This window comes from Plectropomus leopardus, chromosome 9 (assembly GCF_008729295.1).
Source record: "Plectropomus leopardus isolate mb chromosome 9, YSFRI_Pleo_2.0, whole genome shotgun sequence".
NCBI lineage: Eukaryota > Metazoa > Chordata > Actinopteri > Perciformes > Serranidae > Plectropomus > Plectropomus leopardus.
Genome location: NC_056471.1, coordinates 32128106 through 32155322, shown reverse-complemented (window position 1 = coordinate 32155322; position 27217 = coordinate 32128106). Strand labels below are relative to the sequence as shown.

The 27217-nt window shown below is 38.3% G+C and overlaps 1 protein-coding gene across 1 annotated transcript in view; it reads right to left on the bottom strand.

The window, feature by feature from the left end:
- Positions 1–26905, bottom strand: part of LOC121947826 (transcription factor COE3-like) — a 178034-nt gene extending 151129 nt beyond the window's left edge. The window contains exons 1-2 of the mRNA XM_042492963.1: positions 26221–26905; positions 166–322 (exon numbers count right to left, since the gene is read on the bottom strand). Of these exons, the coding sequence (XP_042348897.1) occupies positions 166–322; positions 26221–26354 (291 nt within the window). The 5' untranslated portion in view covers positions 26355–26905. The remainder of the gene's footprint in view (positions 1–165; positions 323–26220) is intronic.
- Between the last annotated feature and the right edge of the window lie 312 nt (positions 26906–27217).

The following is a 27217-nucleotide window of genomic DNA, read 5'->3' as shown; positions in this document are numbered from 1 at the left end:
AATCCACATTTGGTCCTCTCATGAATATTTGTCAGCTGGACAGCATATGTGAGACTGAGTCAAAATAAACTACAATGTGTGTGTGTGTGTTTAAGTAGGAACATGCCTCTCAGTGCATCACTGATGTGCTACCTGTCATTTTTCTCATTGGTGCAGATACGTCACCTTGTCTTTCTCCACAAAGTCGACGTAAGAAGTCCTCTCGATCTCGACCGGCTGTCCCTGTCTGTCGTACAGCGCCAGCACAAAGTGGAAGAAGTTGGACTTCCTCAGGTTGGACGGAGGCTGCTTCTCAAAGTGAGCTCGGGCTAAACCCACACCACTGAAACACACAGAGAAACAATATTTTATCATTTCAAAACTCCACATGATAATACGCTCATATCTTATACCATACACATTAACAACACCAGGTTGCATCGACGTGCTCTGAAAACAGCATCAGTTATACATCCTCTGTTCCTAATGGAGCCCAGGTAACACTAAACATTAACTCCATGTATTTAGCAGAAAAACATTTATTTCTGAATACACACATTAAGAGTGTAGACAAAAAACACTTGTAATAGTATAAAATTATACATTTTACTATTTATCTTGTATAAACCTTGCAACAATCCAAATCCCCCCATTGTGAGACTAATAAAGGATTATCTTATTTTATCTTAAAATGTTACAAGAGCATAAATTATCTGTGAGGTCAGAACATCAAGTCTATCATCATACTTGTCAAGTGTTCATATATTAAATTAATGTGGTATTTTTTGGTGATCCTTGTCATTTTAAGAATAATACTACATATAATTACACTGTCAATATATCTTAAATCCCAGCAGCAGCTTAAAGAGTCATAATCACATTCATTCTGTTATCATTTTATTCCTACAGCAGTATCTGAGCTTTCAATTACTGATGTGCAAGCAAACCATTTGCTGCTTCACATTAAAAGCTCACCACCTGTGGGGTTGCTTTTATTGTGAAAGAGTCACAGGAAAGAAGAGAAAGCAGTGTGTGATGGATCCTCTCTGGAAACGCATTTAATTCAAAATCAATTGTGAAAGATGACTGAGAGGCTGAAAAAACACAATCTGTTCAGACACCAAAGATAATCTTCAGAAAAGATTTTGATAAACTGAGCAGAAAAGAAACACCTAAAGACAAAGATTTATGTGTGAAGTTGAAATAAAATGCAGCAGGAGGAGGAGGAGGAGGAGGAGGACAGGTGATGGAGGAGGAGCAGCGAGTGGAAAACTACTCAGGTGATAATAGTGACTGAAACAGGGAGGTAACTGCACTGAATTGATTTATCCTGTGTGTGTGTGTGTGTGTGTGTGTGTGTGTGTGTGTGTGTGTGTGTGTGTGTGTGTGTGTGTGTGTGTCCTCCCCTCTATAGAGCGCGACCTTTTACATAAAAGGTAGAAAAACTGTAGAGACAGAGGCCAAAACCCAGGAGAGCGAAGACTCTTCCTCCAGTCAGTCAGTCAGGGAGGAGGAGGAGGAGGAGGAGGAGGAGGAGGAGGAGGAGAGTATTTCTGTCACCATACATTATACAGAGTTCCACATTGTTATGGACAAAATTAAAAACCCCTCCATGACTTTTCAAGGGCCTTTAATCTACTTTTTGATTGTTGCCCTGCTTTCCTGTAAGTGTAATTTTAAGTTTTTGGCATACATTAAGGGAGAGATAAACTCAGGGAGAAAACAAAAAACATGCGTGATGTTGAACAAAACCCGCCGCATGTTAGAGTTACTTTATGTTGACAGCTACAAAAAAAAACAACAACATGGAGGTTTATTCACAGAAGATTAGTGGAACAATTGCATTGGACACAACCATGACTCTTCCAAGACTTTAAATGATTTTTACTAAATCCATGACTTTTCAAGGTCTGGAAAATGTGATTGTGAAATTCCATGACTTTTTCAGGTTTTCCATGACTGTGGGATTGTATATAAAATGTCAGTGTGGTGTATCATAACAATGAATAAGGAACTGCCATAAAATTGTAAGTTGGCTGAATTTGAGGTGATTTTGAAATGATTCAACTTGGCTTCTCAAATTCAGTCGACTTAAAATTTAAGGCCGCCCAAACAAAAGTTAAAACAAATACTTTGTTTTTAAAGTGTACTGAGTTCTGAAGACACAAACGTGTGATTGTTTGACGTCACTACCACATGAAATAAAAACATGGCCTTTATCGTGGGAAGGAGACGCAGGAGACACGCTCCCTTTAATATCAGACCACCGCAAAGTCCAAAAGCTCTTTCTCGTACGGTTAACCAAAGTGAAAAAAAATTTAAGTACCTGCCCTGTGATTTGGAGTTCTTCCATGAGTAATGTGACACCATTTCAAGTTTAATTAAAACTGAGCCAACAGTTTTTCTGTTATCCTGCTAATAAACAAAGAAACCAAACCGAAAACAAAACCTCCTCAGCGGAGTTAAAACACAGCGTGGGTACCAACACTTAACTTCTGCCACAACGTGAAAGCTGATAAAACACTTGCAAGCTCACATTCCTGGTTCGTGACTCTTTAACATGTTTACCTGCAGGTGAAACAACACTCCCACGCCACGCGACCACTCGTTTTTAAAGCAGTGCTGTTTACTGTGTGAACGCCTGGTAAACAGCCGCAGAGAGCATCAGAAACGAGAAACTAAACAAAGAAATTAGAGAAAAGGCTCGCCTGTCCACCTCAAAACTTCTTCAAATATATTCAATTTTTTTCCTGCATGCAGAACCGACAGCAAGCAGAGAGCAAACATGTTATATGTAAGATACAGTATTTTAAACACAATGTTATTTTTTGCGCTTATTTTGACATGTGTCACTAATAAGAAAAAAAACTCATACCTGGAAAAACATTCATGACCAATTCGCGGCCGTTTTTTGCATGACATCCCCCTTCTCGCCTATCAATAAAAATGCCAAAAAATGTCCCCAAAAAATCATGAAAAATCAAACATAAGACCCCAAAATGAAAATCTGAAATTTGCGAGCAACAATCATCCATGAAATATGACACCTCCTAAATCACACAAAGTGAGACACACATTCTTGCTTTGGCAGGATGAAAAGTGTGTTTTTGTCAATAAAAGGGTTCAAATTACTTAATAATTCAAATTATTATTATACAATTTTGAAGCACATTAATTAAAGTGATAAAAGTTGTTTTTATGTTTGGGCAAGGATGTGAATCTTCAGGTTATTTTTCAGTTTAACAGGCCTGCTGTTTCTTTTTCTGTATATTTTTGCTAAAATAAAAATGCTAAGTTTAGGCTGTTATTTTGTAATAACAAGTGTAATCAATTATCACGTGAATTGTTAGTTTGAATCCTGACTCAGTAACTACCTGGAGTATAGGAACCAAATTAATACAATTCATTTAAAATATTAAGTTACTTGTGGGGTTCCCCAAAGCTCTGTGTCAGGTCCATCATTAAATATTTTGAACAGGTATTACATATAAAACCATGCTCTATGCAGATGATATGACTGTATTTAATTATGATGAGAATTTGAAAAACTTGTGGGGATACTATGGCAGAAATATTAAAACTTCTGAAAACATCATTTTGGGTACTGTGTAACAAATTCACAAATTTGAAAATTAATTTTATCATGGGATAACAGATACGTTTTTCCAGAAATTACATGTAAAATGTCCCAAAGTGAAATGTTAAATGTTTAAATCAGACACATTACACACCCTGTATTTTTACTTAATGTACCCAAGTATGCAGGAATAAATACAAAACTAATACAAATTACATTGTTATACTTAAAAGTAAACAAGTCTACTACTATTAAAATTTGATTTTTATTTAAAAAGGGACTTTATCGCCAGTTTGATTTCAAAAAGAAAGAAAAGAAATATTTATCTTTTCATGTTACTGCACATTAATTTTCTAATGTTGATTGTTTTTACTGATGAGATCAAATGTCATACTTTTGATTTATGCCATGTTATTGTCTCAGAAAATGTCCTTTAGCATATTATTTACAAAATATTAAAAAAAGCTTAAGAAAACCATAAGCGAGTTTATGTCAGCAGCTGATTTTAGAAAAAGTGGATAAAAATCCTCGTTGATCCTGAAATAAAATCAATGTTCCTGCAGGAGCGACCTCTGCTCTCAGCTCGCAGAACCTCAAAGCAGACGACGGGGGAAACGCTGAAAAAAACAGCTGAATATTTTTACATCAATCTCATTTCCCTGCTCATTTTGTTTCCTAAAACGCTTTATGATCAATATGATCGCCCGGGCAATGATAAATATTTATTCATGCTCAGGGTTTGTTTTTGGAAGCTTGCCTGCTCTCTCTCGGTCTCTGTGTTTCCCGGCTCAGGGGTGTATTCCCCAGACGGCAGATTAATACAGCCGTGACCTTTCTGCACCTCCATTACCAATGCTTAATGCCTCATTTGTAGGCCAGTTTGTTGGAAGCTAATTCTTCCGACTCGCAGCGCTTGGCCAGGAGGACGGTGGCGTCGAGAGTCAGCAGAGAGACTGAGGAGGAGGAAGAGGAAGAGGAAGAAGAGGATTGGCAGCTCAGGTGTGTGTCGGGCAGGTTAGACGCTGTTTTAAAGGAGGCTCGGTGGGAATAAAGCAGCTGAGTGTCGGAAAACAACAACAGTGTTAAAATGAGAAATAACACTGAGAGGGATCAGAGCGCGACAGACGTCAACACTTTCACTTCCAGGTATTTTCAATGACTTCCTGCGAGAAAAAAAAACATCCACAAGCATCTGTTTTTACCCATGTTGCTATTTTGATCCAACCGATGCTGAAGGCAACATACGTTATGGAAGTGAAAGTAGTAAAATGAAACTGAAAATAATCTGCTTCAAATCCAGCCTTGAAAATGTTACTCAAGTAAAACAGCACATCATCTGCAAATTGTACTTAAATATCAGAAAGTACTCATTTTGCAGAAATATTTCCCATGTATAAAATTTTGATTACTTGATCAGCAGAAAATTAATTGTCAGTTGCTTCAATGACTTGTGAAGTCTTTTTCGTACTGGGTTTTAGTCTATTCTAGCTTTTTTTTTTTTTTTTTTGCATTTTACTGAATCATTAAAAAGTCCACCAAAGAAAGTTTCCAAAAAGTTTTTGTTTGTCTTTTACCATGCTGCAAACACTGCTATCCGCAGACACACTTCACCTAATTTTATTCAGTCTTTTGTGTAATGTGTCCTCTCCCTGATAACCAAACTGAACATCTGTTTGTTTGTCTTCATTACTTTTGTGACAGTGTTCATATTAGCCGATTTCTGTGCGGAAGCTGACTACTTTACTTTAAAGTTGCAATAACAGATAATTTTCTAATAACATGACAATGTTTTGGGTGTCTCTAGTGATGAACTTACAGAAAATCATCAGCTGAATCTGCAGCTTCCTCTCGGCTTTACAGAGATTTGATGCTTATTTCAGCTCATTGTTCATCTGTCAAGCCAACATCAGCCTCAGTTTCAGAATAAAAGCTGTAAAAAGTCACTTTGCACGACCTGTTCAGCATAGTGGAGAATTTAGCAGCTAAAGAGGCAGATATTTCCCTCAAGAGTTGGTGGAGACCAAAAACAGAGCTGAAAGAGTGAATATCTGACTTACATCTATCAAGTGGACACAAACACAAAGATTCCTAATGAATATCGATCAAAGAAATATTTTGATTTAGTCTACTTATGAGAACTTGTATAGATGCAAGCATCTCATCCACAGACATTTCTCATGCATTTAGCTTGCAAAGCAGAGAGATGAAGTCCTCCTTTTTAATCCTGCCTGCAAGACCTAATGAACACCAATTACATTTTTAACTGATTGACATGTTGGTGAAGATTCAAAGGTCTGAAATCAAACTGCTGTCTCCTCATTTTACTTCTGATTATTTGCATCTCAGTTACTTTACATGCACTCTTTACTTTATATTGGTGTATTAATCAGCATTTTTTATTTTAGTTTTTCAAGCTGCATTTTTGCACACAGAGGATCTCCATATTGCATATAATATTCTAGTTTTTTAATATTATTTATACATTTATTTTTACTAATTTCCACCTGACTATGTCATTTTTACCATATTTGCCATATGGAGAAATATGTGCACTGTCACAATCAATGTTGCGCATCATGACAAAAACTTGGCATTTAAAGGCTTAAAATAATTTTAACTAAAATTCTAATATTTGATATCTATGATTAGGACTGATGTTGGTTTAAAAAATGAAAGCAGAAAATAATATTAATCTGTAATATTTTCTAAAGCTTGATTCTGAAAGCGGTGCAACCAAAGAGCGATTCGAGTTTGTGTAATATTAAAGTGGGCCAAAAGGGTTAATATAAGTATTATGGCACCGCATCCCATATCCTCAGCTTCCTAAAAAAGAAGTACCTTTGATTCAGATTGTTTTATTTAGATTTTTGATAAAAACAAAGACCAGATACAAATTTAGATTTTAAGTATAAAACAAACTGACTGCAGTGAATTTGGCACCTGTTTCATCCAGAATCAAAAGCATCACTTCCACCACTAAACCACCCCATTATCCCAATTACACACAATGCTCTGCGGCGGCCATCCAGACAGGCGATCGCCACGGTGACGGTGCCGCCACCGCCACCGCCGCTCATCCTCTCCTCTCCTCTCTGCTCTGCCTCCACTCAGAAAGCTCGTTAGCATTATTATTATTTCAATTATGCTAATTGCGGCTGCATCCACTCGTCGCAGCGCCTCGTATCCGGCTGTTAGCACTTGGCACAAGGTGTAATAAAAACAGTATCGATGGCACACGGCTCGCTCGAACATGCCCGGAGTGTAAATCACACGCCAGCAGCCAGAGAGGAAAAAATAAAACACACACACACACACACACACTCAGAACAAACACACACACTTAGAATAAACACAGGGCCACGGCCGGCGAACTGCACGTTTCCACCACAAAGCCTGAAATTAAAGGTCAGCGGGAGTCGTGTCGAGCACTCTGCAAACAATTACTGAGCAAGACAGCCGGTCCTGTGTGCAGTCAGTTCATATCCACACACACACACACACACACACACACACACACTGAATAAATTCACTGCCTGAATATTGCAATAAGACCTGCGAGGTTGATCTTTTCTTGTCTCAGATTAAAAAGGACGATCAGCCAACAGACAGAGATCCCAGCAAACAATGTCCTCTGCTGGATCTACACCTGCTTCACTTGTGATGTTTATTAAGATTTTGTTCAAACCAACAGAACTTTAATTTAAACTCAAGCATAGATCTCAGATTTTCCAAATATAAATTTATCGGGGGAAATTTGGAATATGTTCATAAAAATATGCAGCAGATGTGGAATATTTCCATCTAATAGTCCATATAAAAGAATAGAGATCGACACATTATCACTCTGGCCGATTATCAGAGCCGATATTTGGCATTTTGCCGATTATCTGTATCGGTGTTTTATTTTAATGACAGCCGATTAAATCAATCAATGCCAGATGTGACCATATTTCACCATATAAGCTCCAGGATGTCATTACTGTGATGTCAACAAATGCACATGGTGGGGTGATGCAGCACGATCCTTATGTTTACAGCACACGGCAACCAACACGACTGTAACGATGGTTAGGATCAGGCAACAAAGTCACGGACGGTTAGGTTTAGGCAAAAGAGGCACATGGTAAGATGGAGAAAAAAAACATCCACACAGGAAGCAAACTTCGGACTCCTGCACCAAATTCGGTTGTTTGTGGGACTCATCCACTTCCCCATCCACCTGTCCCATAAGTGCACTCACACAACTTGTATTACGTGGTTATTTGCAGCTATTATTAGCTGTATTAGCTATTATTGTTAGCCGTTATCAACTGTCATTGTCCTTTAGCATTTAATACGCACATTTTGTCGACCCACATTCTCAAGTGACGCCGCCCCTGTGCATGTGGACACACCCGGTGCCATCCGGCCATCCACCAGCGTATATTAACAGGGCCACCAGTTCTGTCTGAGCGCGCTTTCAACTACTTTGGGATGGATGCGGAAGGTGGTTTTTAGCATCACGCTCGTACGCCAAAAGCACTGATAAAGCAGACGTATTTGATGCATTTGGAGTGACAACGGGCTGTTCGCTCAGTGTAAACTTGAAGCTTCAATGACACACAAAATTTCGTTGTTAGGTTTGGAGGAATGAGGTGTTGGGAAATAGTTTACATTAAATTGCTAAGAATGCTTTGCTACATGCTTTGTTCATGGCAGCTCTCTGATCAGCTGTAAGTTTGTTTGAGAAAGCAGCCAGAACTGACCAGAGATCAGCAAACAGACGGGAACAGAAACAACATCCTCTGAAGAATCAACAGCGTCTGAAACAGCAGGATTGTGGGATGTGGACAAATGATATGAAGGAGGTAACTCGACTTTACTGATGTAAAAAGCTGCCAGACTGTTTTTCTCCCGAACTGACCAGACCTGCAAAAACAACCTGTAACTAAACTACACTTACATAGTGTTGTCAGAAATATCAGTTTACCAATAAAAATCTATTCTGAATATTTGAAACAGTTCCAATACTCATTTTCTGCAGTACTGATACCATTTGAATGTTTTCGACACTCACTGTGCTGTTCTGTGCTGCCAACCAAGAAAAGAATCATGTTATAAACTTTTTATGCGTCTTTTTCAATTAAAATTTTTTGCCCATAACAACTGTTTTTTCAAGGTATCGTATCAAAGTTTGAAATTCCAGCATTGTGACAACATTACTTTGACCCAAGTAAGACGTCAGTTAGAAAAATGAAGACTTGAGACTTCTCTGATATGGACAGTTTTGAAAAAGTAAATTCCTGGATTACTCAAAATGAATCAGACAGTGTCAGTCAGGTCCGGTCTCTGTTACGCTAAACACACCATGACAGGACAGGCTTCCTGCAGCTTAAGGCAAGGGGCATTTAAGACTTTTTTTAAAGCCACTCAGAATTCAATTTAAGACCAATTTTACAATTACTAAAATTTAAAGGGAAAAAAAAAGGACGGATACCAATTACAATTATTTTGTGCAAATGTTTACTGTAACATAAAACATTTTGGTAACATTAATGCAAGAAGCATTTGGGGATAATATTACATATTTTTTTTTTTTTTTTTTTTTTAATTTTCCTGTTAATATATATATATATATATATTTTTTTTTTTTTTTTTTTTTTAAATTTCCAGTTATTCTCATAAAATTTACTTCCCATGTCTTTGCATTTTTTAAGACTTTTGCAAGATTTATTTTTAGACATTTTAGTAACAATTAACAATTATTTTTTAAATTAATTAATTTAATGCCTTTTAAGACTTTTTTTTAAAAACCACTCTGGATGTAATTTAAGACCAGTTTTATAATACCAAAAATTGAAGGGAAAAAATGACACCAATTATCTAGAGTTAGGCAGACTTTTTGGAGAATTTGTAACATAAAATACAACATTTTGGTGACATTATAAGAGGCATTTGGGGATTTTTTTTTCCAAAGTTACCAATTATTTTGAGATTTTACAATGCAATGTCAGAGAAAAAGATTCACAAATTTTTTGCATTTTTAAGACTTTTCTAAGTTTGATCTAAGACATTTTAAAATAAATCAGTCCTGTTTTAATATTGATTAATTAAATGCCTTTTTAAGATGTTTTTGGGATCTGCAGGAACCCTGCAGGAGTGATGAACAAGTAGGTGAATTTACAAGAGATAGAATAAAACCAGAACGGTCCGTATCTGAGCAGCAGAGGTGGCAAAATACTGACTTTCAGTCCAAAAACACTGAATCCTATATTTCCCATCATGCACCTGGATAGTGTCTTTCATTAAAGCCTCTTTAGCCTGGTAAACAGCAATGGCTTTCAAACTCTACACAGACTGTGTGTTGGACATTTTTAGCCATTTTAATTGTCCAAAAGCTAAAAGACTTGATGGACTTTCCACAAAAACACATTAAAACAGCTCTTACAGTTTTTACTGCATCATGTTATTAATTTTAGAGAGGAGTGCAGTTATTGAAGGCCAGGACCTTGTAATAAATGCAGACGTTTTATTTTTAAGGGAACAAGATGAATCACCTAAAGGTAAAATGTATGAATTGGAAGGAACAAATTATGGATTTATGCTCAAAGTTTTTACCCTCTGGGATCCTTGTTATGCTTCTTAATTTCCCCGAAGTTTCATCTCATGTCAAACTAAATACTCTGTTCTTGATTTGTTGAGTCTACAGGTGATCCGACATGTAGTTACACTTTTACTGAACCGCTTGATAATCAGCTCTCGTTTATAATGAAGCCAATAAGTCCAAAAAAACAGACAGAGTTTAGTCTCTGGAAAACATCCTAAATATACGGGCTACTCCTGCTGCTTTCCAATAAAACTGTATTTAAGAAAATGGCTAAAAGTGGAACACTGTTAATCCAGCGTGAATAAAACTTCTCAAAATTAAAGAGGACAGTTTGAATTTTTAACCTTAAATTCTCTTTTTCATGTTGAAACGTGTAGAAAGAAAACACTGAAAATCATCCAGATACTTTAAAACTCACTGCCAGACACTCACTTACAGTATATACTACACACACACACACACACACACACACACACAGACACACACACACACACACAGACACACAGACACACAGACACACACACCATGGCATTAATCAAACAGGAGATGGAGTGTGACCGCTGTTTGAGTCTTTAACCAGCGTGGCCTGCCGCCTCAAATACACACACACACACACACACACACACACACACACACACACACACACACACACACACATAAATTCACACACAAACCCGCCTAATGAGCCATACAGCACACATACACACTGACACTTACACACAAACACACATACACACACACAATCTCTGGCTGGCTGCCAGGATGTTAATCAAATAAACAGTGGATATTTAAATCTGATTCAATGGGAAACAAACTCAGAGCAAACACACTCTGACAGGACATAACACACACACACACACACACACACACACACACACACACACACACACACACACACTGCAGGTTATGTCTTGAGTATAATTGTTAATCTGAAAGTTAATCTGAGCAGAATTTAAATCAGAGGTGATGCGACAGAAGCAAACTGAGACTACACTAACGTGGCCACCTTTAAAAATTCCACCTTAACATGTAACCTGCCAATAAGCGTTTGTCTTTAAATACTGATATGCTGTAAAAAAGCCTCCACACTGATCTTTGAGGATGTTTTTAGTCCGGATACACTTCACCTGAGTGAGTCAACGTTGCTTTGTTGTAACCATGGCCGGCATCTTTCTTTACTTTACCACTAAGTTTGATTTGCTTGCTGCTCGTGTGTCGACCTGTAGCCTGCAGGAGCAAAACAAGCTGCTTTTTTAATGTTGCTGATTTTTTTCTTTTTCAAACATTATCATATTTGTACTTTTAGTTGATTATGTGTAAAAGAATCGTCTGTATGCTTTCTGTTTTGGAGGATTCAACTTGCTGCCCTGAGGGACAAATAAAGTATTCTGAATTTAACTGAATGTTTTTAAAGTCTATCTGAAATTAAAACAGATTTTTTTTTCCCTAAGAAATAAAAAGGGGTTTCACTCATTTGTTCACAACTAAAATTACTAAAAAGTAGGAATTGTACTTTTATTGATTTTTCAGCAGCCACAGCATGTTGCAATATGTAAAGTTGTAGCAACAGATATCAGTACATAACCAACAATATGTATTTAACTTCTGTTTACATCTCTTTATATGTGTATTTATCTCTTCTCATTACATATTTTTAGTATATCTGCATTTCTGTTTACATCAAAGTTAATTCATTTTGCAACACTGGTCTACCACAAATTTATATTTTATTTCTGCACTATTTTATGTCTTAAATAATCGTTTTTACTTTTCTGTTTATTATTTTTATACACTTTTTTGCATCACTGGAGGGAGCCTGAGATTTTAAATGTCCATTGCCATTCACTGCTTCCCTGTAACTGCATATGATATTAAATAACTTGAAACCATATGTGCCTGTTGAAAAGGGTTAAAAATAATAATAATTTAAAAGAGGCTTAAAGCTCAGCTGGTGTCCAGACATTTAGGCTTACATGTGTAGTTCTTTACACTAAAAGGCAACTTTGTTTGTTTAGTCCGATATCACAGATCACAGATTTGCCTAAGGGTGCTTTAAAATTTGAACACAAAAAACCTCTTTTGTTCTCTGACCTTAACTTCAGATAACAACAAAAAAATCACCATTTAGAAATAAAATTACAGTACAGACAATGAGGATGAAGGTAAAGATTGATTTGTAAACATATCTAAAGAACATGGATAAACATAAATTCCATAAAAAATAATAATGTTATTTCTGAAGCGTTTGACACATAACCCAATTTTTTAACGCTTTTGACATCACATGACATTTTGTTTTTGGCTCTGCCTGATAACGTTGGATGTAAACGCATCCTGATGATCGTCCAGTATGACTGTAATTAGTACTGAAAACACACACACACACACACACAAACACACACACTCACCTTCCTTGCTAATTGCTATGGAAGTCGAGTTTGAACAGTTAAAATATGCACATATTGTCCATGCAGTCCAGTGTGTGTGTATGTATGTGTGTGTGTGTGTGTGTGTGTGTGTGTGTGTGTGTGTGTGTGTGTGTGTGTTTGTGTGCGCATGTGTTGATTTATGCAGGGCTGCACACAATTACTGACAAATACATTTACCCTATCAGGCCTGTGTGTTCTCCTTTACACACACACACACACGCACGCACACACGCACCACGCACGCACACAAACTCTCGGCCTGCTGTCTTCCCACCATGCCTCAGCTTCAACTCATTAGTTCATATTACACGGCTAATAAGAGTTCACCAAACAGGTGTGTGTGTGTGTGTGTGTGTGTGTGTGTGTGTGTGTGTGTGTGTGTGTGTGTGTGTGTGTTTTATGTCATTGGATGAAACAACTGATCACCATCCTCCCTCCTCCTCCTCCTGTGTTCCAGATTTCATTGATAAATCAAAACACTGATCAAGTTCATCAATAAATCTAAATCTCTCCTTCATCTACCTACTTTTTTTTCTCCCTTTGTACTTAATTTTCAAAAGTTTGGATATTTTTCCTTTATTAAAAGACCAACAACAGAAAACAGACTCACTCATCAATAATCAAACATCAATCAATAACAGCTCAGTTAATTGTGATCACACAATGAACAAATGACAAAAGTACATTCTGCATTATACTAGATTAACTAGACTTGTTAATTAACTGCCAAATCCCATTAGAAAAATCACAAATTTAACACTTTCTGTTTTCTTTGTGTATCATTATTTCTCTTTTTTCATGTTTGACTGATTGACATCTGTAAGAACCAGAAAAATCCATCGACAAAATCACCTATTTAACATTCTGTTTTCTTTGTTCTTGTCATCTTTATATTAGGGGTGGGGAAAAATCCGTACAGCATAATATTGCAATATTTCTGCGAGGTAATATATCGATACACACACGCCAAGTACTGTCAACTATTAACATTACCAGTACAAATTAGACTTTTGGTAATAAAATATTAAAATCAACTGCTTTTTCAGTCCAGTAGATATAATTTGCTGCAATAAAAAATGGCTGAAGTCAGATGGACAGACTGAGAACTTTCTCTTGTTGCAACAAAGTTTTCCTTTGGGGACATAAATCTGCAGATGAAAAGGAGTATAAATCTCAATATGTGTTACCACAATACTATAATGCCGCATTGTCATTTATAATAATGCTGTATTTTTGGTCCATTAGTGATTCCATTTCCTACTTTTCAAGATTTGATTCAATGAGACCAGTAAAAACCACCAAATTCCATTAGAAAAATAACCAATTTAACATTTAGTATTTTATTTTCTTGTTGTTTTCTTTATCCTTGTCGTGTTTTCAATGTCTGACTTCATTAGACTTGTTAGCACCACCAAATTCCATTCGAAAAAATCACCTATTTAAATTTTTCTTCTTCGCATGTATATTATTCTCGTCTCCTTTCAAGGTATGATTTAGTTTTCATCTGAGAGTAACTAAAAGTAATCAAATTACATAACTGAATCTGGTTTATGTATTTTTTATGTATCTACGTTGCTTTGCTGCAGTACATACTGATATTGTGTTGTTTTGAGGGTGTTGTCTCCATGGTGGGAGGTTTTTGGTGCGCCTGCGGCCCGCTGTGGGCACAATGGTGGTGGCGGTGCCGTTGGGGAGGAAACGCCCGCTGACTGATTTCCATTTGTGCACCTTAATAGCGTGTGTCATTCCTAATTAGAGCGACTGGCTCGGGGAAACGGTGGCTCGATGCTGAAATGGCTGCTCCTGTCATGCTGCAATTACCAACAAATTAGTCTTTAGACTGAACCCCTTCTGCACACACTCACACACTCCTGACCGACGAGAGTGTGTGTGTGTGTGTGTGTGTGTGTGTGTGTGTGTGTGTGTGTGTGAATGTGTGCTAATTAGTACGTTCTGTGAGGTGTTCGATGTGTGAAAATGCATCGTAAAAGCAGGTTTCATGGACGTCAAACTCGGACCTGCAGCTGTTTGTTCTGTAGCTTCCCCTTCAACGTGAACAATAACATCAATAACACACACTCATCAATACTAATAATACTGACAAAGCTGCTCCGTCAAACAAATCACTAACATTTACAGTAAAGTGTTGTAACTTTGAACTCCTCTAAAGAGTAAAAATGCGCATCTGTTCGCCTGAAATCATCAAACTCAGGCCTCTGTAAATCCAAAGTTTCTTTGGTCGAGCATTGTAATCTGATTACTATAATTATTATAAAGTAGCAGCAGTATCTTTTGTTTGTCATCAGAATACTTTCAAGTTATTTCAGTCTTTTTTCATTTATTCATAAAACTGTGGTCACTGTGGTGCTTTGCAAGAAATTACGCCTGCTTCCTTCCAGTTAGTATAGTATTTTTGGAAAGTGTTTCTCATCAGATTCTTTTCAGCTCATTTCAGTCTTTATTTCTTCATTTATTTAGAAAACTCTGGTCCCTGTGGTGCATTCAAGGTTCAGTACATCTGAGTTTTTCTAGCCAAGTACTGAAACCTTCTTAGTTCCAGTTTCTGTCCAATGATTTTGCTCTTTGACATTTTAAGACAAACTGGGAAAAGAAGAGGAGTAAACACAACATAGTAAAAAATGCTGATTTTTCAAATGGAATTTGGTGCATTCAGTAAATCTGAGTTTCCCTTGTCAAGAAATATAACCCACTTTGTTTCAGTTACCCTCTAATGATTTTGCTCTTTCACATGTGAAGACAAACTGAGAAAAGAAGAAAACTAAACACAGAATGTCTTCATAAAGCTGTAAAAATGTTAATTTTCAAATGGATTTTGGTAAATAAAGCAGTGCTAAGTAATGGTGCATTCAGAGATCTGTACATCCGAATTTGCTTGTTCTAGTGGCTGTTTCCAATTGTTTTTTGGCGGGAAATTATGTTCAGTTTTGTTGGTGTCAAACTCACTGCAAATGTGGATGTGAAGGAGAGAATTTTTTGTGATGTTTTGACATTTTCCCTCTCAGGATGGATGGAGCGCCGAACTAATGCAGCTGCATGTTTTCTCTACTCAGCTGTTTCCTCCCAAACACATCCTTCACTCTCACACACACTCACACACACACTCTCACACACACACGCACACACACACACACCCACACACCCCCACACACCCACACACCCACACACACACACACACCCACACACCACACACACACCCTGGCTGGCCGAGCCCATTAGCCTGGTCACCTGCTCCTCTCAGACGCAGCTCGAGGTTAATTGTTTGCAGCTTTTTTTCCTTTTTTTTGTGCATGGCTGCTTCTGATTAGCCGAGCGGCAGCATGCGGCGGCTGACACTCTGCAGAGGCCACAAGGAGACAAAAGAGCCGAGCTCGAGTGTCGATGGTTTATTTACACGAGTCAACTTCACTTCAACAGCGGCGTCAACGACGACGAGGACGACGTGTCGGGGAGGATTTACAGTAACGAGGCTGACGCGGCATCTGCTGGCTGTTTAATTATCTAACACGTTCTTAAGGCGGCGTTCAGGAGAGTTTAATTGTGTGTACGTGAAGGAGAAGAGGAGGAGGAGTGAGGGAGGGAGGGAGAGAGGAGAAGGTGTTGACAAATGCAAATGCAGGAGGAAGTGCATTTGTTCTCACACCGAGTGGGAGAATAAAGATGTTTAAAATGAGGAGGAGAAAAAAAACAGGTAGTGAGCGGTCCGAGGCCTCGGCTGACCTCCTCCATCATTCTTCGGCCGCCGTCATGAGTTACGGCTCTCTGATAAAAAGTCTCTCAGCTCTCCGATCCATCACTGCCAGACTCTACAGACTCTCCACGTACAAATTCTCCCACCCGCCCTCCTGCTCGCCCCCGGGGAGCGCCAAGTGGAACGCCAAACACCCCCGATGATTGAGCCGGTGACGAATGACGCCGCAGACGAAGTGGGGAATCCCCATGTTGACGATTATTTAACTCGTCCAAACGCTACCTGAACTCCCCCACCTCCCCCCACCGAGCCTGGGAACCTGTACTTTATAACCCCCTCCACCACCTTCACCACCTCCCCCCTCCTTTAACCCCAGCAGACAAAGATAGGGCGTGGACGGCAGGATCACTCACTCCTCGCTCTTTTTCCACTTTCACTTTTTCTCCCCTTTGTACAGCGATGTCAGGGAGGTCGAGGGAAATCTGTTCACCTGAAGCTCCAACACACACACACACACACACACACACACACACACAGACACACACACAGACACACACACAGACACACACACAGACACACACACACAACACACACACACACACACACACCTGCCAACACTGCAAGAAAAACCTCCATCTTCACACATCATTTCTGCCTGTTATTGACTTCTCAAAGTCTATTTTTCTTTTTTTTTTTTAACCCTTCTAAACCTGGATCGACATCACTTTTCTTGTGCTGCCTTTAGACACTTTCAAAAGTATTTAAACGTTTGAACCCTGAAGAAGTTGGTTCAGTTTATTCCAAAAACATGTGGGAAAAGGCAATGAGCAACTTGTTAACAAATGTTCCAAAAATTGCAAGAAATTTTGTAGATTTTAAACTTTTAAACTCTAGTGAAAAATATCAAGGGAAAAACTATATATCATAATTACATATTTCAAATTATGTTACAGAATTATTATAATTTATTCACTTCTTTTCATTTTATTTTCCTTTGTTTCTTTTTTCTTTTACTTTTTACTAATTTCTTTCTAATTTTCATTTATTTTTGTTAAGTTGCTTATTGCATTTTCCCCCCATGTTTCTGAAAAAAAACTTCTAACTCACTGGCTCAGGGTTCACAGGTCTGAATACTTGTGAAAGACATCTGAATGCAGCACAAGAAAAGTGATCTTAGTTCCAAAGTGTCAAGAAAACTATGTTTCACCCTAAAAACATGTCGCTTTATATTCTTTCACTGAGCTTTTTAGTTCTGTTTGTTGACATTACAAAACATTCACTAAACACAGGACATCAAACTTTGTTACAGACAGGACGATGAGGTCTTGGACTTATTTTCATCGCTGTCACTTGTGTTTTCTCAACATTTATCACAATAGAGACAAAATATTAGAGAGTACAAACTAGAGAATTTAATCATAAGAACAAACAACAGCGGATTTAAGAAACTGTTGATGCAAACATGAACAGACTGAAAGGTAAATGCTGATTATTTTACTTGTTCTAAGAAAATACAAGTTTCAGGACTCAGCTAGAAACACGGTGACTTCATAAGAAGTTTTGGTGCCGAAAATTAAACAAAAAGATGCTTTTTCATTTCATTTTACTGCTCAAATGCTCAAACGCAAACATCTGTACAAGTTTAGCATTACAGCAATATGATTTAAATATGATCAAAGAAGTAAAACAGACTAATAATCTGACCGGTACTAACAGAGTTTAGGTAGATAGTTTGGGTCTCGGAGTCCAACAACGGGCCCAGTGTTATTTTTGACAGAAATCACCAACAAGTTCAGCTGATGTTGTTTAACTGTAATTGAGGTTTTTGCACCTTACTGATAATATTCTGTTCACATTCCTATTACTGAAACTGCTGCACAACAGTTTTCCTCAAGATAAATTAAGTTTAATCTTATATTGATATTACAGTCTTACTTCTTCACTGGATTTTTTTTGTCCTGTCGTTATCTCTAGTTTTGTAGTCACTTTCTTCACCTGTGCAGAGATGACCTGTAGTCTAATCTTGGTGATTTTAGCTGTATAACTTTGTGATCAAAGTCTGCGGAGCCTCAAAAGCTAACTAACTCACTTAATTCAACAAATATCTTGCAAATACAACACATCTAAACTCACACACAAAAGCACAGAAATACCCAACAAACCCAAAACAGGAAAAACGTGAATTGTTCTGTGTGTAACTGACACTGACATCGATTTGACGCTGTCACAAACAGATCTCAATACACAAGGATTCAACAAAGGGTCTAAAACCAGGGTGGGAAATCATCGAATTTGAGTCTCTAATCTCAAGAATGCACACACAGAAAGCTGCAGACTGCTGTCAGTTTCAACACACGTTCAGCAACATTCAAATCACTAAGACACTCAAACACCAAACTGATGAAGAGGACAGAAACAAACGGCAACATGTTGGACAAGAGTCGTGTTTTTTTGTTTTTTTTTTTTTTTTTAAATGCATGAATTCTTAAATCTCAAGTGTCCAAAACATTTATTTTGTAGTTTTTTTCTAAGTTATGCTTTTGAGAAACACAGTTGACCTCTGCAGTCATCTCAAAATATTCAGATTTTTTTTTTTTTTTTAAATCACTAAACTGCTCATGACTCATACGAAGACATTCAACCTGTGATGAGAAGTCTCAAGCTACATACTTATCATATTTCTTATGTTTTGTATATGTATATGTTTTGGCTATTCCATGTAATATATTGGAGTATAATACAGGTTTTATCTCTTACCTCTTATTTCTATTTCTGCTTCTTTATTACTTTTCTATGCCTACACTTACAGCATAAGAGCATTTGTAACATGCCGCAATTTCCCCGAGGGCTCAGTAAAGTATTTCTGATTTCTAAAGAGGCCGAGATAAGGCTGTGTGTATTTTTTGTGTTTGTTTTTTTGTTAGAGATTTAATATATTTTCATTTATCAGAGAGAATCAGGGTTTTAAAGGTGTCAAACCAGAGTTTGTTGCTCATCTCTCTCAGAATATTTTCACTCTACTGTCCACTTTTTTAATAAAAAGATGCAAAAGGCGGCAAAAATATTTCAAAATTATTTTCAAGTTTGTGAACAAACTACAAACTCTACGAACACGCACCGTTACACACCATAATATGTATGATCTGCGCGCGCATGCACACATACACAAACACACACACAGACACACACAGACACACACAGACACACACAGACACACACACTCAGACACACACACATACACACACACAGACATGCTTGAGTATCACAATAGTGAAGTGAAACAAAGCGCTGACCTCTGACCTCCGACACAAATTTACAAGAACAACAAACAGTCACAGGTGGATTTAAACAAACAGATTTTCTGGACGTGTTTCAGTTTTCTCGTGTGAACGGTTATCACGTTGCAGGTGAAATTAATCTCCAACACGTGAGAAATGTTTAAAACATGAACTCATGTTCACATGTGGAGAAAATGTTTTTCTTTTTATAGATCGCTGAGGGCGTCCAGATGGCCGAGGGGTCTGTGGTCCGTCACCGTAACAACCTTATTGTCATTTTAAGTCTGATTTAAATTATGATATTGTAGAGGAATAACAACGCAAGTTCACTGTTTTAAAGAGAAATGAAATTTTAATTTTTTTAGACATTAGAAAAACATTGTTAGACTGTTATCGTCACCTCGTTCACTGTCACTCTGTGTGCGTGAAAATGTTTGTGGCATGTCAACAAACACACAGAAAACGTTCTGTATGATATTTAGAATGATCATTTTTGCTGACCTGTGATTTGATAACGTAGTTACAGTGACAGACCGGCGTACCAGGGGATTTTTGGTGCTGTCAGTGTCGCTGTAACGCCCCGGGGCTCGAGACCGACACAGAAACTCGTGCCGTTTCTTATCCCCACAAAATAAAGACTAAATTAAATCGCCTTGATGAGAAAAAACGATTTTTAAAATAATTTGTGTTTGGGGTTTTCTTTTAGTTCAAGATATTTTTGACAGAAATCACCAAAAAGTTCCTGAATTATCTTAATCAGTTGACATGTTGTTTTACCGCCTCACCGTAACACTAACATTGTGTATATTTGTTTTTTGCAACATTATTTGTAATATTGAGTGTTTATTTTACAATTTGCACTGTTTTCCTACATTGCACTGCAGCTGCTGCACAACAGTTTCCCCAAGGATTAATAAAGTTTTATCTTATCTTGATGAAAAAGAAAAGAATTTCTCTATATATGTTTTTTTTTAACCCCAACTTGTTTGAATTCAGTTCCCAAGTAATCTCCAACTTTGTGATGAGTGTGTTTAGCTGTGCAGAGGTGACCTGCTGTCTACTCTCTGTGATTCTGGCTAAATAACTCTCTGATGAAGGTCTGAAGGGATTCAGAAACTAACTTCATTCAACAAATATCTTGAATGTGAGTGCGAGAATAAATACAACACACCAAAACTCACATACAAAACCACAAAAATACAAATGTGGGTTTACACTTGTGACTTCTTTTTTTTGTACAAGAAAACCAGAAACAGGAAAAGCATGAATTGCACTGCGTGTAAGATGACACCGACATCGATTTGACGCCGTCACAAACAGATTTCACCACACGGGGATTCAAACCGGCGTCTTCCTGCAACTCCCAGCACAAAGCACAACAAACACTCGGATATCTTAGTGTCATGATTCATATCTATGGAGAAATAATCCGCACAAATCTACAGAAACGCGAAACAAGGACAGATCAAACCCACAACTCCAGCACACAGAAACACGTTAATCATCTCCTCATCTCTGCACTCCGATAATAAACCGTTAAATCAGTAAATCAAATGCCTCATCTTCCCTTAAATAAACACATGTAAGAGCTGAACCACTTCAAGAAACCCTCAACGTCCATCATGTCGAATATCTGAATCATTAACGTCACATCAGACGGAGGAGCTTTAGGCTTCATTTCCATCTTCTCGTAGTCAAAGCTACTGATTCACTCCTCAGTTCAGGGGAGTTTACCTGTGTTTAACTGAGGGATTGTGCTCTGCTGTGAGGTTTGCATATTTCTAAATGTTCAGCAGAGTGAAATAAGACGCTGCTCTGACACGCCGACACACTCTGAGGACATTTTTCTACAAAACCTCATCAACTCTGGTTTGAAGATTGCAGAAATGTTGCTACTTTAACACTGAATTTAGCTTCTGTTTGCATCTTACAAACTATTTTCACTATATTTATGCCCCTTTTTTTAGTGTTGTTACTTTCCAGTCAGTTTGGATTACTGTTCAGCTTCTTGTTTCTTTATCTTTTCATGTTGAGTTATTAACGACATGCTTGGCTGATTTCTCACTAAAGTCGATGGAGAAATCGCTTAATTTTACAGACTTCTCAAACGCATCAATTAAAGAACTCTAACCCTAACTCTTTCAACTGATTTTTTTTTTTTTTTTGCCTGTTTTTGTAAGGTATGAGCAGAAACTATTGCAGCATTTGCTCTGGAATTGCAGAACTTAAGTGGGAACTTTCCAACATTAAGGAATAAGCAGAGTTTTGGGAACGCACATCCAAAAACCTTTACAGACGCTGGATGAAAAAAGTCAAACTAAAGCAAGATTCAGGCTGGAGATCTGCACACTGTATTAAAAACTCACAGTTATTTTAATTGCGTAACGTTTTGACCTAACAGAGATTTTAGTCAGAAATTCTCAAATCAGCATCACAAAGCAGACATTTGTCAGAGCACTTGTCAGGTTCTGGTCCAGCATTTCCTTTGTTTCCTGTTTTATTGTTTATTTGGGAAAATATTTGAAAAAATACACACTAAAGGTCAAATTTGAGATTTTGAGTTATTATTGTCGGTACAGTTAGAGCTCCAGAATTTATTTGTCGACATTGGAAAACAGCTAAAGCTCCAGCTTATGCAATCCATTTTCTCACATAGCTTCTTTATTTTTATGTATTTGGTTATTATCTGTATCACGCAGCGGCCCTTCAGTAACGTCCACTTGTGACCGCAAAATGAGGCAAAAACGTACTTGTTGCAAAGCTTTTCCTTTAAAATCTAAAAACTCAAACGCCAAAAAAAAAAATCTACGTAATGAGTAAAACTGATCAATATGGATTTAAAGTTAGAGTAAAAGACCAGAAGTGAGTCTTCAACTCATTATCTTAAAAACAAAGTTCTCATTTCAACATTTTATTCAAGCCGATCATTCAGCATTAATCAATAACAGGATTGAAGATCACCTGATTGATTAAATAACAAACAGCTCGCTTTTACACATGCATGAGACTCAGAAAACCGATACTAACTGTTGGTTTGTGAACGCAGCCTGTCAGCTCTGCAACACTGATATAATGTTTCTATATCATAGATGTCACAGTAGATCCAAATTCTGTTGGGTTTTTGGACATTTTACACTTACTATTTCTATAAAATTATATTTTTTCCACTTAATAGTCATTTTCTCACTTCTTATTGAATACCTGATACCTCCTGTGTGTTTGTAAGTTCAAAAAGAGGGATTCCATCCTCTGTTTCTACCCTTCTTTTCAGGAATTGAAATGATTTTTTTTCTCTTTTTCTTCTTGCTGAGTAAACTGTAAAACCCTCTGAGGCAGATTTGGGGTATTTGATTTTGGGTTTGACACATACAGTTCAAAAAGGTGTCTTCCTGTAACCCCCAGCAGAAAACACAACATTCACACTCACTCAATAAACTGAAAAGTTCATTATTTATCTCTAAAAAAAAAATCAACAGCAAATCAACAGCTAGAGAAACAAGATCATCACGCTGACGATACCAATGGACAAAAACACCGAAAACAAGAACATCCAGAATCATCTATTCTAAAATCCATTAAAAATCCACTTCAACACCTCACGTTCTCTTATTTAAACACTCTGAATGATTAACGTCAGATCAGCCTTCATTTTCATCGGTTCAGGGTCAAAGTTTCTCAGTGTTTAAATGAGGGATTGTGTTCTGCAGTGAGGTTTAAATGTTTCTGGATGTTCAGAGAAGTGAGACGCTGCTCTTACACACCGACACACTCCGGGGACAATTTCTGCCTCAAACTTCTTCAATTAGATTTAAAATTCATGAAGTGATGAAGACAAAGAGTGTTTCTCCAGAGAGAAGTTTTTCAGCGTCTATTTGCCTCAACAAACACGTCTCTTTTCTTCCTCAAATGCACGGCCTGCTTTTGTATTTTTTCCTATTGTTTCTCTCTCATCAGTCTGAATTATCAGTGTTGATTCCTGTCTGTTAAATCTTTACATTAAAATGTTGACCTTTCAGCAGCTTTCTGAATCTTTAAACATCACAATAGCTTCATGTTTGTCACTCTGAAGTTTGAAAAGTTTGGGAATTTGAGCTGCAGATATAAACTTCATTTTGCATCATGTGTGTCATATATGTTAAAGTGTAACACAGACATTATGCAGCATTGTGCATGAGTCCAAACACGCTGTCTATACTGTAAATGTATTCATCAACATGCACATAATCCAGCTCCGCACACACAGAAACTAAATCTATTCAGCTTTGCACAACAACCAACCGCTTAATGTGTATTCAAATTAAAGGTGAAAGGCGATTAGAAAATGAACCATTTTGATAGCTGATTAATCTTTTAACATATCTTTTAAATCAAAAAATTACAATAATTCTGTGTTTGTAGCTTCAGAAATATTAATATTTACTGTTTTTCTTTTGTCTTCCTTGATAAATAACGGAGTGTCTTTGGATTTTGGACAGAACAAACATTTAAGAAGTCATCTTGGATGTTATTTTACTATTTGCTGACTTTCTATATGCAAAACAAATGATCAAAAATCAAGAAAATCATGTTTGCTTTCCAGTGTTTATTTCTGCACATAAATATATATTTTTGTATTTCTTGCCTGACAGCTGTTACAGTTTTCTGCTGTTTTTGCATAAAGCTGTGTGTCTGTTTCTGTCTTGTATTTTGTGTGAACATATTAAAACAATAAAGTTTCTGTTTCAGGTCCTGACTGTTGGATTTTAATGACTTCTGATGTGAAACAGGTGTTTAAAATGTGTTTTTAATCAGAAACTTGACTGGTTTGTGCATTAAACTGCAGGATGTAACACGATTCTGGGTTCAGATTTACTCGCAAAATGACGCTTCATTAAATAACATTTAAAACTGAAAATTAAACCGCATCTGCTTTACAGTCTACTTTTTGTTGCAGATTTTGAATTAATTTTGCAGAATTATGCGCTAAATCCCTGCATGAAACAAATCCAAACATGAATAAAAGCACGCGGGAATCACGAGGAACTGTTAAAGTTTGTGGTGCGCGTGTTTGCGGAGGTGATGGATGCGGTTTCGGTCACTTCAGCTTCATCAGACTGTTGCAGCAGCTGATGGATTTTCTCTCGTTGTGTTCAGGTGATTTAATTCCGAGGAAGCGCTGAAAAAAATCTGCTTTGATTTATTTCATAAAAGCGGTCAAATTTCACCTCAGCTCACCTAGAAGACACTTCAGCGATTTCGGCGCTCAAAACTCTCCTCATTAATGGCATATTTTACCGCAAATAACTTCAGATGCTTGAGACAAATAAAAAAGAGAATTGTGTGACCTTTGAAACTCTACAGAGATTTTTTTTATTTTAAATAGCACATATATTATACTAATAAAATTAAGTATTTTGGCCAATCACATTTCCGCGTTGGAAAAAATATTTCTTTAATTGCGTGAGTTTATGAGCTTTATATCTTAAAAATGTTTAAATCGATTAATTTCACAGTAAAACTCGGCGTGTCAGATGTCTGTCGGGATCGGTGCACGGAGGTCAAACGTAAAGTTATTTTATCCTGCATGTGAGAAGCTAATTTAACCTGTGACCCACTTAAATTCTGCTTAATTTCCTCCCCGAGTTGGTTCATAAATAAAATATCGCTTAAATTCACAGAAATTCAACCCACTGCCACTATAAACGATGTTTGTAGAAAATAAAAAATATGTGTGGTTTCATTAAATAATAAAGTATCAATACCGATAATTATCTTCTAAATAACCTTAAAATGTTCCTAAGGAATCCCACAGAGGAGCAGCGTGCTTCGGCTGCAGCTTTGCGCTCCTCCCGCCGCGTCTCTGCGCCCTTTTGCGCGCGGCTTGTTCGTGCAGCACCAAACCGCGTGTCAGATTTGTTTAAATGAACTTACAGAGCCGCGGTGTGGGGCATGCAAACACGATTTCAAGTTAAGTTTTGCTTAGGAAAGATACGTGGAATCGGGGAAGCGATTCGGCTACTGACTCCGCTCGCAGCGGGCAGCTGGTGAGCGGGAATCCGCCGGAGAGGAGGAGGGAGACGGTGTGATGGGGCTACCGCGCAGCGCTGAAACCATTAAACCCCGCCAGGCTGAATTACAGAGAAAAGGAGGAGAGACAGTTTGTGACTGACGTGATTTCATGTTGTGATTTTTGTTTTTCATCCAAATGCGTTTTTTGCGTTACTTTTTTTTTTCAATTATTAACGATCACTTTTACATCAATTCAAGTGCACCAAAGAGCTTTCCCAAATTACTGGATGATCTGAAAGCTCGGAATAAAAGTTTGCTGATGTTTTTCCGTTTGTTCTGTGTTTTTTAGTGGTTGTATCCTTTTTTTTTTTGATAAAGGCACTGTTTGTCATATCGGTTCTCATTTTTCAAACTGACACTAACTGCACTTTAACTCTTTCTGCAGAAGAAGCAGTCTGTGAACTGGTTTTAACTTTGGTCTGAACTTGACTGTTTTCTCGTCTTTTCTCGCTGCGCACTGAACCTCCGTCAAAGTCACTTTTTCACACCGATCCTGCAGGATGCGAGCATGACTTTCACCTTCACTCCGGAGTTTTCCGAGTGTGGCATTAAACGACCGATTTGGCACCGCGGAGCAGAGAGATGAAAAAGCGGAGTTTTGGTGATATTTTTACCTCTGGGCCGCTGTGTTGGCGTCCAAAATCCCTGCGCCCTGCATCCAGGAGCGGACCGGGGTCATGCCGGTGGGGAGCGGCTCCTCCTTCATGGTCAGGGCCCCCCGGGGGAGGCTGTCCTGGATGGAGAACATCAAAGTGTCCTTCTGGGAACTTTGTCTTCACCAGAAACAAGAAAGAAGAAGAATAATCCTCCCTGTACCAGCCACTCAAAAATGCCAAAGGACCACCTGGATTAAGGTGGAGAAAAGAGGAGCGATGCAGGAAGGAGGGGAGGAGGAGGAGGAGGAGGGGGGTGGAGGAGGACACACGAGCGAGCTTCCCCAAAGTACCGGGTCCTGATCCAAAGAAGAGCCCGGGATCCCTCTGGGTTTCTCCGGGGTTGTTTTAGATCCCAGCCCCGACTCGCAGCGGTCCGGGCTTCAAACCGGCGTCTCTGTGAAGTTAAAAGAGGGCGGAGAGAGGCGCGCGGAGCGGGGAGAGCATCTCAGAGGAGCCGGCGGAGAGAGAGGCGAGCATCAGCCGGGATCCGGAGAGCTTGACGCCGGGAGAACGGAGCGTGGAGAGCCGGGGATCAGAGGGAGGCGAGCAGCCGCGGATTGTGGAAAAATGAAAAGTGGGATAAAAAACAAGCCACCGCTTCAAAAAGGAGTAAAATGAAATGATTAGCAAACAAGAGGGAGGGACGGACCGTGGAAGGCTGCTGCTCCCGGGGGAACAGGGGGATTGGGCAGCGAGAAATCTCATCCCCCTCCCTCCCCGGCTCTTTATGGCTCCTCTGTCCCGGCGGAGAGCTCCTTCTCCCGGGGTCCGAGGCTCGGGGAGTCCCGGGGGACCGGCGTGCACCGGGAGGGGGCGGAGACACCACCAAATAAGGGAGGCTCATTTGAATACTGGTCGCACCTCCGGAGCCTCATTGGTGGAAGGGGCGCGTTGCGTCATTATTTTTTCCAAGCGCGCGCCAAATAAGGGTTTCCGCGTGTTCGGCAGTGCGCAC